Source organism: Ambystoma mexicanum, chromosome 3p, assembly GCF_040938575.1.
Source record: "Ambystoma mexicanum isolate Mex_15411 chromosome 3p, UKY_AmexF1_1, whole genome shotgun sequence".
NCBI lineage: Eukaryota > Metazoa > Chordata > Amphibia > Caudata > Ambystomatidae > Ambystoma > Ambystoma mexicanum.
In genome coordinates this window covers 546,090,148-546,102,024 of record NC_090925.1, presented here as the reverse complement: position 1 = coordinate 546,102,024, position 11,877 = coordinate 546,090,148, and the positions used below count along the sequence as shown (strand labels likewise).

General features: G+C 43.3%; 1 protein-coding gene across 1 annotated transcript in view; it reads right to left on the bottom strand.

Annotated features, from left to right (window-relative positions):
- Window positions 1–523: 523 nt before the first annotated feature.
- Window positions 524–11,877, bottom strand: part of LOC138580607 (retinol dehydrogenase 10-A-like) — a 210,051-nt gene continuing 198,697 nt past the window's right edge. The window contains exon 5 of the mRNA XM_069651275.1: window positions 524–2,626. Within this exon, the coding sequence (XP_069507376.1) occupies window positions 2,518–2,626 (109 nt within the window). The 3' untranslated portion in view covers window positions 524–2,517. The remainder of the gene's footprint in view (window positions 2,627–11,877) is intronic.

Here is an 11,877-nt window from a genome sequence, read left to right as displayed (position 1 = left end):
TTGCGGTTATTGTGAAAAAAAAGTATTACCAGTTCTTCGGAGGAGGCAACCTTCTGTCTGGTGAGAATAGAAAACCTAACCGGTAGGATTCCGTGCCCGGGGTTGACAGCCACAATATTGGAGAAGAGGAGTTTGTGATGTAGACAAGCCCCATTGCAGTGGATGCCAGGCGGTCCTTGGAGATGGACAGCAGCTAAATACCCCCCATTGCAGTGGATGCCAGGTGGTCTTTGGAGAGGGACAGCAGCTAAATACCCAACACCCTGGAGACCAGGATCAGCACCAGACTGAATTTCAGAAGCAGCCATTGATGTAATGCTGGCAGTTGATAGGAGTCGATGATGCCCAGGCACTGTGGTCCGATCTGGTGTTGGTTGCATTGCCGGTTGCTGTCGCGGGGTCTGGAAGTAGTGCCCCTAAAGACTGCTCATTGAAGAAAACCATCTTAAGGCCTTTACATGGAGCCTTTGGGCACTCTCCTCAAAGATGCCAATATAGCCATCCACCAATACGCGGACGATACTCAGTTGTATTTATTTATTAATTAGCATTTTTAAAGCGCGCATCAGCCCGTGGGCCTTGTGGCGCTGTTACAGACATAAATCATGAGCGTGGACAGTTAGATGAGTTACAGAAGAAGGTACAGTACACACTTAGTTTCAGGCAGAGTAGGGGAGGAGGAGATAGAGAGAGAAAAAAAGGGGGGTGTAAGTGTAAGTTAAAGAGTGTTGTTTTGAGCTTTTTCCAGACGGCAGAGAGGGAAGTCTCGGCTCTGAGTGAGTTGGGTAGGGTGTTCCACAGTTTGGGTGCTAGGTGAGGGAAGCCAATTCCACCTGCTTTTTCTCTTTTGATGGCTGGGATGCACAGTTTGTTGGCATGGCAAGTTATTTTGTGACGTGAAGAGATGTCTCTGGATAAGGTCTCTGATAGGTAAGGGCGGGCAGTGAGACTTAAGCATTTGTGTGTTAGAGTGAGAGTCTTGAAAGTGATTCTCTCCTTAACATGCAGCCAGTGGGCATCTCGCTAAGCCTGCGTGATGTGATCTCTTCTCTTGTACATGAGAGTAAATAGCATGCAGGACCTCATTCGTCTCCACTATTGCCTAGCCATCATCCTAGCCTGGATGTCGACTGCCTACCTCAAACAAAACCCATCCAAGACTGAATTCGTCCTCATGGGTCTGCTCGCTAAAAAACAACTTGTCCAACAATGGCTGAATGATATGCCCCTAGAACGATTTGATCCAAAACTCACAGACTCAGCAAAATCCTTAGGATTCACCATTGACGTGCACCCTATGTTTCGAGAAACACATAGCCAAGAAGGCCAAAATAGCATGGCTCAGAAACTCTACCCTTTGAAAAATATCAAACTCTTCATCCCGCTACAGGACTTCTGGACCATAGTGCAGGTCCTTGTGGTCTCGCACACCGATGGGGGAAATGCTCTCCTGACAGGGCTGCTAGCTGCCCACTTGGCTCCCCTAAATGCAGTCCAACACACTGCAGCACATCTTATTACAGGAGCACGAAATCTGACTGAATTACCCCATCCTAAGGAAACTACATTGGCTTCCACTCCAAACCAGGATACTGTTCAAGACTACATCTATCATCTACATAGCAGTCATGAGTAGCACACCAGTGTAATGTGAGGGGTCAGAAATGCGAGACAGACACAAAGGGCCACATTACGGGGTTTCCGGTAAATCCCACCAGTAGGCAACAGGTTATCGGTAACCTTGCAACACCGTTTCCGCCAATTGAATTCCCAGTGCCACCGGGATATTATGGCAGCCCATTTCAAGAGCCTGAGGGTGATGGCTGGAAGCCACCAGCAGTAGGTTTCTGTCTGTCGATTTGTGATTGATTGATTGATGTGCCTGTGGTGCATTTGTTGCTAGAAAGCGTAGCAAGTATTTAGTCTGTGATGTGCTATAGTTTCTTGCACATTTAATTCAGGTATTTAAATCACTCAGCCAATTGTGAAAGACTATTGGTTCATTGGTGTCACCTCTCTAAATGAGAAAAACCACATCTAAGTACGTATCCAAAGTTTTGATGGGCTCCTTGAAAAGATTATAGCTGGAGACTTAGTCCGGTCCGACTTCACACATATATAAGCTTGTGCCATCTGTAGTTTTTAATTCAGATAACATACATACATGTGTCTTTTACAAATGTCTTTGTGCCCTCTACCAGAGGATGAAGCAAAAAGTTGCAAACTTGTCCAATGTTTGGCAGAGTTCCTTGCCAATAGTATTGTCATCCCTAGTAGGTTTGGCATACTTTTGTGCATACTAGTGTGTATATGATGGGCACGTTAGAATATTTTTGTGTGAAAAATTCACATCCCTTATTAATCGAACCATTTCTTACTGTCATTTAGAAAACAGGTTAAAACTCTTGCTTATATATGTTTGGGTATTGTCGTGTTTGCAATAATCTTCTTTGTGACTAATAGTCTGCTGAGAGAATACATGTTTGGCAACATTGCTCGCCACGTGACGGTAGAATATTATTTCATTGATGGCCACTCTTCATTTCTGTCTTGGAAGATGGGTTGAATTCCTTTGTCTTCTCCCATGAACTTGTGGGCAAGAACCTGAGCTTCCCATGGCATTATACTGCAGAAAGAAATATATTATTTTAGTATTATTTCTGATACAGAGAATAGTAACATATTTACATAATATCTGAAACATTAATGGAAAATACCTCGTCTTCATTTCAGTCTGATTCTGGAAAGTGTGGGCTTGTTTTGGATTACATTGGGATAACAACCAACTATTTTTCTAGAAAATATTGCAACGGGAACCTTGAAGCCAATAAAGAACAGCTGATCACTCACCTAGGTTTCCAAGTTCCTAAGACTACTATGGGAAGTTCTCCAGTAATTTATTGATTAACAAACAACACTTCCACTGACAGAAATGTAAGAATGCTTGGAAATAAAATTAATAATACGTGTTTTTGAAGACAAAATGTGTTGTGCGGCTTCTTGGAACGATGGAGCGATTGTGTACATTTGAACTTCGATTAGAGATTTTCATGTTACAGTAATGAACATTTTAAAGTGTCTTCTCTCTATCAGAAGATGAGCTTAAGGTCTGTCATTAGAATTGAAGTGAGGAATGGACATTGATGCAAAGGGTAAACCGGTCTACGGATAGCTAGTGCCATCCCCATGTAGAGCTCAAAGGTCAAACCTACTGAACGCTTGTACAGAGAAAGGGTCTTACAAGAAACTCACGATAACGCGAGTGTGACCCATTTGCTCTTGTTCATCAACAGCCGTCCCTGGAAATCACTTCCACAAGTTCATCTTTCTCTTAAAGCGGAGAGTCTTACAGAACATCAGGCAGCCTTTCCAATCAAACGTATGCCTGTAAAAATTCCATAGGTTTTCTAAATAGTAGCCCTGGATTCAGAGAATGAGTAATCAACCCACAGCTGTACAATAATAAAGTGATAGTCTTTAGACATACGTCATACATAGAAATATCAAAATCATTACACTGAATTTACTATTTTTTACATTGACCTGGCTAACCGGTGCCATCACATTTTCAGTCTTGATGAGCCAGTCCCCTAGACATGTTTTCCAAACTTTTGCCTCTCTTTATGTTCAAGTACAAAGATCCAGCATCACAGAGGTCTGATGTCTGAAAACCTTTTAAATCATTGAGATGTCCAGTCTGCCTAGGTGTCTGCTTTCTAGGTGAGACTCACCAAATATACACCTCCTTTCCTGGACTTTTCGAAATTTTTCATGAAAGAAAATCCTATGGAATCATTCTGATAGCCTTCACCTTTTGACTCTGGGTCCGCAAGTATAACCTCAGCCTATGGTTTAATTTGCAGGGTGAACCACCTCCAACTTCCAGTTATTTGTGATTTTATTGCTGACAAAACATCTAAATACATTTATAAAGACACATTAAAGCTTAAAAAAATAACAACATACCTGTTACATCGTCAATAGTATCTACATGCAAATGTTTATATCTACTTTTTCTATAGTCTGTGACTGCCATCTTGTACACCTTTTACAAATTACAATCCTGGTTTTGTGCTTTTTAAATGTCTTTTCACTTTTTCCATATTACTTACTACCTATCTTTGCCTTGCTAATACCCTTTACGGGGAAACACCACACAATAACCAAAACTCTCCATCTTACCAGGACCATCAGGACATTTACACAGCTAAAGCCAATTTTCCGAGAGACACAATTGCCAACAGTGAGAACAGCACAGAGGACAAATTCCCCAGAATCAAACAATCACCAGCAACCCCATTCTTGTGTTCTTGCTTTATCGGGCATGTCACAAAAGTAACTCTGATCAGAAATGTGTCCAAGACCCGGATTTCTCTTCTTTTTATGTTTTTTACTTATAGAAATGTATGTACAGGGTGGCTTTTAAAAGTGTCAGGGTACCCAAATCAAAGAGGAATCCTTCCCCTGAATACACAACACTTAAGGGTAGCTCACAGTGAATTTAGGGAACCCTTTCCCTGGGTACTAAAAACAAAAGTCCATTCCAGTTCTTTCAGTGCTCCCTTCTGAGAGCTACATGGCTGTTCAAACGAGTCTGTTTAATCCTAAAGATCTCAATCTTGCAGGTTAATGACCAAATTACTATTTGAAGGCTTTCCAGAGTCCCATACCCAATGACTATCCAACCAAAACAACAACTTCTATGTCAACTCTCGTAGGATGCATCATTGGCTCCCTTGCTCCCAGTGTCTCTCTCCCACTCTTGTTCGTGGGGTCTGGTTTTTGGGGGTACAGTAAAATAGACAAAGCAGTTTGGCTCTGACCTCTGTTTCCTACCCGTCTGCTCTCTTTTTTGGGACTTGACCTACTTAACCTTCTCTATTTTAGTGATAGTCTCATTCACCTTTATTGTGGTAGCATCATCTCATACGACCCCACCTTCTAGGCGTGCAGCATATCACAACCCTGCGCCCACCTTCTAGCCCTGCCTTGGACTGACCTGGTCCACCACAACCTTCCTAGGATGGCTAGCTGGTTTCAGTTTTCTGGCTGACATGGTATGTCTTTCTCCCAAATCTCAGGGTTTATTCTCCAACTCCTCTGTATCCCTGCCTCCCTGTCAGAGGTTTAACCTCAACCTTCAGTCACTTGCTCTACTCCCTTCTTCACCCCTATGGAAAACAACAGTTTTTATTCCCATTGTCTTGTTCTCCACCACCTTCTTCGTCCCTTTGGTTACAATAATCTCCAATGTCCAAGTACCTCTCTGTTCCACCTTCTTCACTCCTTTGGGCACAATAATTCCCTCTCTCCCAACACTACTCTCTACCACCTCCTTTAGCCCATTGGGGACAACAATCTCCATTTCCAAAATACGTCTCGTTGGGAGTGCCCTACAGGCCTATCTCAATTTCTCTGGGTGACTATGGCTTCCTCCGCAGTATCTCTGAGTGACCCCTTTGCCCCTGTCTCTGTATCTCTGGGTGACTCCTGCACCTCTTCCACAGTAGCTTGTGGTGACGCTGCATCCCTGGTGCGGTATCTCTGTGTGACTCATGCATTCCCTCCACATTATTAGGTGATCCTGCACTCTTGGCTCAATATCTCTGGGTGGCTCTTGTACTCCCTCTACAATATCTCTGGGTTACCCCTTCATCCCAGGCACAGTATCTCTGGGTGGCTTCTGCACCCCTTCCACATGAACCCTTCACTATATAAATGACATTCCTGTGTTCCTCCAGTTTCATCTGGGACTGTCTTCTCTAAACAAACTCCTTCTGTGGTATCTCTCCCTACCTGGCTACATCCTACATACTGAGCGCGGCGCATGCTGTGATTTCTTTTCCTCCTTGGTGGGACTGTGGTGAAGGAATCTGCACCTGTGTGATCCTGGGCTAAGCTGTACATGAATGTCTGGGCTGACCTTGGCTGGGTGGTCTACAAGGGGGCTGGGCCTGTCACTATTTTGGATTTCATATTTACCCCTGTGGCCTTTTCTGATGCAGCCCGTGTTATGCTGGAGTGCTGCCTTTCCCCAGCATGTGACTTGGAAGTACAGACAAGCTTCGGTAAGCCTGAAACCCTGCCGTTTCCCATTGCAAAGTCTCTTTGAGAATGGAAATGGAAACATTGTAACGATATCACGCGCATCTTCTGCCAGAGAACAATGCTTCAATATAACTTTACTACCCACATCTGCCTTTCTTCATTCATGGGACTGCAGAAATAAAGCATTGTATCCACAGAGCGAATATGCTCATCGTGGGAGCTTATATTCATAGAAAATTCCTTTGCTTTGTGCTGTATTAAACTTGTGACTGTATCCAACCCCTCAGTAGCTTTGCCGAGTGTCTGGAAATGATCCCCTTAAGGAAAATGTATCCACTTCAAAGGTGGTGGTTTTGGGGTCTGGATGTTCATGACATATGCTCTGTCTAAGGTCTCTCTAGCAGACCTTGGGTAAATGGGAAGGGGTTCTGACTGTGCATGAGCGGCCTTGGCATACTGCATGTGCCTCCTCTGGGCCCAGCATCTTGTAGCTTGGGGCAGTACTCGGCCCTTTGACCAGCTGCATGACAGTCTCCCTAAAGTTAGACAGGCATCATCAGTGAAGTGCATGTTGGGATAAGGTGAGCATCTTTCTAGTTAAGCTGCTGTTTGCAGGGGAGTTGCTAGGTCTGGAAAAGACCCGGGGCTAAGCTGATGTCACAACTGTTGGGACTGGGGGCTAGCTAGTCTTTTGGCTGTAGCTCCTGAGATTCTATCCGGGGCTACAACCAAAAGATCAGGGGCTATAGCCCCCTTAGCCCCCCCCTAGCAACGCCCCTGGCTGTTTGTACTGCACTCTTCAGGGGAGAATTGCTTGGCATTTCGGTGCTGGACTGTGTTTGTGGGCAGGATAAGATTGATATGCAAATGGATATTTCTCTTCTGGTATGATACAATGACCTAAACATGATTGTAGACACTTGTGAATGGGCACCATGCACTACAACAGGTAATTTAGTCTTGCTTTTACTCAGTGTAAGAACTCTCATAGTTTTGGCAAAGAAATTCAGTGGGTAGGTGTCGGAAGCGGCTGCTGTAGCGCTTCTCTGTTTGACATTGGCAGTCCCGCTTGGCGCCATACGTCGTTGGTTCTTTCCTCCAACGTCAGTGTGTTGTGCTGGACGCAGCGTGGGGTGAACCAAGGCGTCAGAATCTTCACAATTAGAATGAGAAGTAGCAAGAGATATTCGGGCAGCCCCCACTCTTGGCTCTCAGCTCATTCCTGGCAGGTGAGCTGCTTTTGGGTACCTTTGAGTGCCTTTGTTGTATTGGTCGCTGGTGAGCTAAGGGATAGAGAAGGAACATTCCTGGTCCCCATTTTTGGTCCCTGGTGCAGCGGCTCATTATGCGTCGCATTTTCCAGTAACCATTTGGGGAGCACTGCAGTTTTTTAAATCAGCTCCTCCTTTATTTCAGCTGAGCCATACTGCACTGTTCATTGAGCCTGAGTTGCACTGACCCACAAGTCTAGTAAATTCAGTGAGTCTGTTAAGAGCTGCTAGTAAGAGTCCTAGGCCATGAGCAGTGACTGCTGGTTGAGTTCCGATCGAGCTGCTCTGGCCATCAGTTGTTAAATAAAGTGGAGAGTGGATTGAGGAGTGGTTTTTCGTGACACACCGGGGATCAGCAGGATTGCTGGATTTTGTTTGTAGATCCAGAATCGCTTCTCACATGCCAATAATATTAAGGTGTGTATTGCTGTAGAAATGATCGCTGGTGAGTGGCCTGTTGTATCCCTATTTGTTGCTCCCTGCCTATCCTTGATTATGAAGCCAAATAGGGTGAGGATGTGTGTTTTGCACAGCACTAGCTCTCGTGTGTGGGTAAGTGAGATCCCTGATGGGAGTTATACATGCAAATGGCGCACCGTGCCCCAAAACAGATAAGCAGGACAGCAGCTTAGATAACAGGTTGTTATGGGATACCCTCACAATTTGAGACCCCTGTTAATCCCAGCCTGCCTAACTCTCCGATTGCTAATGATATTGAAACCACTGAGAAAGTAGTGGCATTATCGCCTTGCATCGACAATAATTCCCTACTAATCCTATGTTTAGGTCTTCAGAGGGTCAGTTAGTGGAACTTTGAATTCCTCAATTGATTATAACAACATAATTGGTACCCAGCTGTCAGCTACACCTGATCTTGAACAACTGATATCCTCTACTAGTTTCCTCCTCCTCCTCCTCCGAGAGCGATTCTGACTCTGATGATTCAGTGCAATCTGTTTCTTCAGTACGAGTTCATGTCGCAACCGTGGGTCATTGCCCATTCTCACTGAATGTGATGGCTGCTTCTATTGAGGTTTTCTTTCTACTTTGCACAAACATGGCCAAGGAACAACAGGAACTTAAAGTTATATTGGCCAGAGTTGTGGATGCCATATAACATTCCTATGATGAAGACATTGGCAATCAGACATTGATGGAAAATCATTATCAGCACATGATAACGTGCTGGAAGGTCCATTATTGATCCAATAGCCCCTACAATAACACAGGAAATTGGTGAGGGGCGTACCGATGATATTATCCCGTATGACACATCGCTGCTTACAATTCACGAGGATGAAGTAGTAGCCGAAGAAAGAGAACTTATTCCCATCTCTCCTGTTGTGGCAAAAACTAAAAGGAAATATAAGTGTTGTGGTCAGCCAGTTTCTTATTATGCTAGGAAAACAACACAACCTAGCCGTAAGTTTAAAAGGAAAATAGAGCCATCACGATCAAATAAGCCCAGTTTGCAAGGTACGATGGCTCAAACTACGAGCTTGACTAATGTTTGCAGGAATCCATGTGATGCAAGTTGGAAAACAAGAGTGGCTAATACTTTCGGTGATGGCACTATTCGGCAAGTTCAATTGTGCGGTCCGTTGGATAAATGGATACAGACTGAACATACTAAAAAGTGTCACCCCGTGGGGTATCTCGAATCCTTGGTGCATGTACAGGATGGATACATCATTATAGATACTGGCCCTCATTACAAGTCAGGCGGTGGACCATGGTGCTATTAGCACCATGGTCCATGCCGGATTCCGCCATGGTGGATGGCGGAATTACCGCCCCATTCCAAGGTGAGTGGGGTGGTAATTACCCATTCACCATTTGCCCTTCCCCATTCCCATTTTTGCCCCATAGGGCATAATGGGGATGGGGAAGGCGCTAATTACGGCACCGTAAATTACGGTGCCGTAATTAGCACCAAGGTCGCTTAGCGCCTCGGACTTTAACGCCTGCAAAAAGCAGGCGTTAAAGTGTGAATCAGGCGTTAAGGGTTTAACGGCGCCGACGCTCTTTACGGCGCCGTTAACCCCTTAACGCCTGACTTGTAATGAGGGCCACTGATTCGCAAACTCGTCCTGTTAATAACTTAGTTGACAACTATCTATCTTCATATGAAGACTCAAGAGAACATCGACAGCAAATGCAGACTGCTGTAACTACATTGAACGCCCTTGACACCATAGGAATGGTAGAAGGACAAGCAATATTTAGTGGATCAGACTATGCTGACTTTGCCATACTAATGACATGCAAGTTCAATGTCAACAACACCAACTACCTTCATTTGTGTCAAAAGATTTAAATGCTTGCCATTCGCAAATGTTGGCTTCTTTGGTGATTAACATTTTATCTGAATCTGTAATGAGGGGGACATCTAAGACTCTACAAGTTGAAGGAGATTTACCATTAGGAAAGTTTGCAAAGTTGGATAAAATGTACCCTTTAGACGTTAGTCTTTTTATGACTAGAGGCCTATTATTGGAATTGTTTCAGAACGTTCCCTCCCATTGGAACATTAGTAGAAAGGATATCATTTGTGTGGAGCTTCCAAAAAATGAAAGTCACGAACAATTGGGTTTTGATGGAACTTGTTTCACCAGCAGTGACTGCCTTGCTTGGTTTGCACCACTCAGATCTGAGGAATCTTGGGTTTCAGTTAACTGTGTGCCGTACGCATTTGGTAAATGTTGACAAGGGAGAAATAGGGGTAGAACCCTCTATGAAAAAATCCATCCATGATGAACAGGATATCCATATATCTGAAAGAATGAGTTTATTAGCAACTATGGTGAAGCCAACTACACCAAAGTTTTCCCATAGGGTAATACATCAATGGACTCTCGACCCACAAATGATCCAGCATATAGTAAATGGTCCTCCTGGAACACACAAGGTTTTAATTCTTTTCCACCCAATCCATATGGTCTCTCCTTATTTGTGGATAATGATGTCTTTCTTTTGGAGGAGACTTGGTTAGTTGATGATGACAGATCCTGAAAATGTTGATGTATGTATATTTATTATACATTTGTATAAGCTGCCAGGTATGGAACACACCCTGCTGATGCAGAGAAAAATAGATGCGATTTTAATGTCCTGGTATGATCAATTTCCTTCTGGATATGTGGCGATAGCTGGTGATTATAATGAGCAAATCTCTTATGAGATTCATAAAGACGAATAAATAGCTTTTAGTAATGATTTTCTTGGTCAATTCATAGGTCAAGCAGCCAAAACTTGTAAAAATGTTGGATGTGGAAATTGTATGAATGGTTATGATCTGACTTGCCTTAATGCTAAGGCCAAAAAAGGGCATAACAGAAGAATATATCTGGACAAATGGGAAATCTTACTCTTGCCTGGATTAAATATTTGTAAGCTATGAACTATGGCCTTATTGTGGTGCTATCTCTGTCACTTCCAATACGTCTAGGGACCATTCGCTGTTAAGTTGGACGTGTACATTGAGTGTCCCAAGTAAATCTAATCATAGACATATATGCACTGCTACTCTTATTAATAATCAAGGCAATCAGATTACTTGGTCCGATAAGAATATTGGAAAAGTCACCTTATTTATATGTCTTGATGATACATGTGTGGAGACTAGGCTGCGCTACTACAATTGGGATATGCGTGAGACTATGTTATCTCTCTCTGCATTATTGAAACTCTGATGTGTGAAGAATGGTAGGGGATGTGCAGTGAGGAATTTGTTTGATGTGGAAATACATGAACGGAAAAAGATCTACCGCAAAGGCAGAGCGGCTGTTGCAAAGGCGATTGATTCGACAGGCACTAAACGGAAAGCCCTATTAGGATCACTGTCTACTAAATCCAAAAATTGGCTTAGCCATCATAAGGGCTCTGTGAATAATGTTAATTGGAAGTCTATATTTAATCTACTTTGTCAAAAGGACAATGGGACGTTTTGGTCATATTATAGGTGTTATCTGGCTGCCCGATCAGTATAGGAGTTGAATCCTACTCTGAGGCAGTTTGAGTCAGTTATATTACATCATTATTTTATGATAGTGATATAATTGACACCACAAAGAATATCCCCCCCGTCAACTTATTGATTCTGTAAGGCTTTGATGCAGTTGATATTTTGGAAGGTATTTTGAAACTAAAATCTTCTTGTGCCCCAGGCCCGGATTCTATACCTAATGCTGTATATAAAACAAATCCTACTTTTTGGGCAGGTATTATGGCATTATGGTTTAAGCAAATGCTAGCAATGGGAGTTATATTTAATAGTTGGAGGGAGTCTATATTGATCTCTGTCCACAAGAAGGGAGGAGCTCAGGACCCCTCCAAATATAGGTTGCTGGCCATGATAGATACCAGTTCCAATATATTTGCCTCATTGATTTTAAAACAGCTAAACAAATGGGCCGAGGCAAGTGTTCGTCTAAAAACATACCAGACAGGTTTTAGGAAAGGGCACATTACCTTACATAGTAATTGTGTACTTCAATTTCTAGCATCTGAAACACTTAATGATAAGCAGAAAACTATATTTGTGCTTTGTTGACTTTTC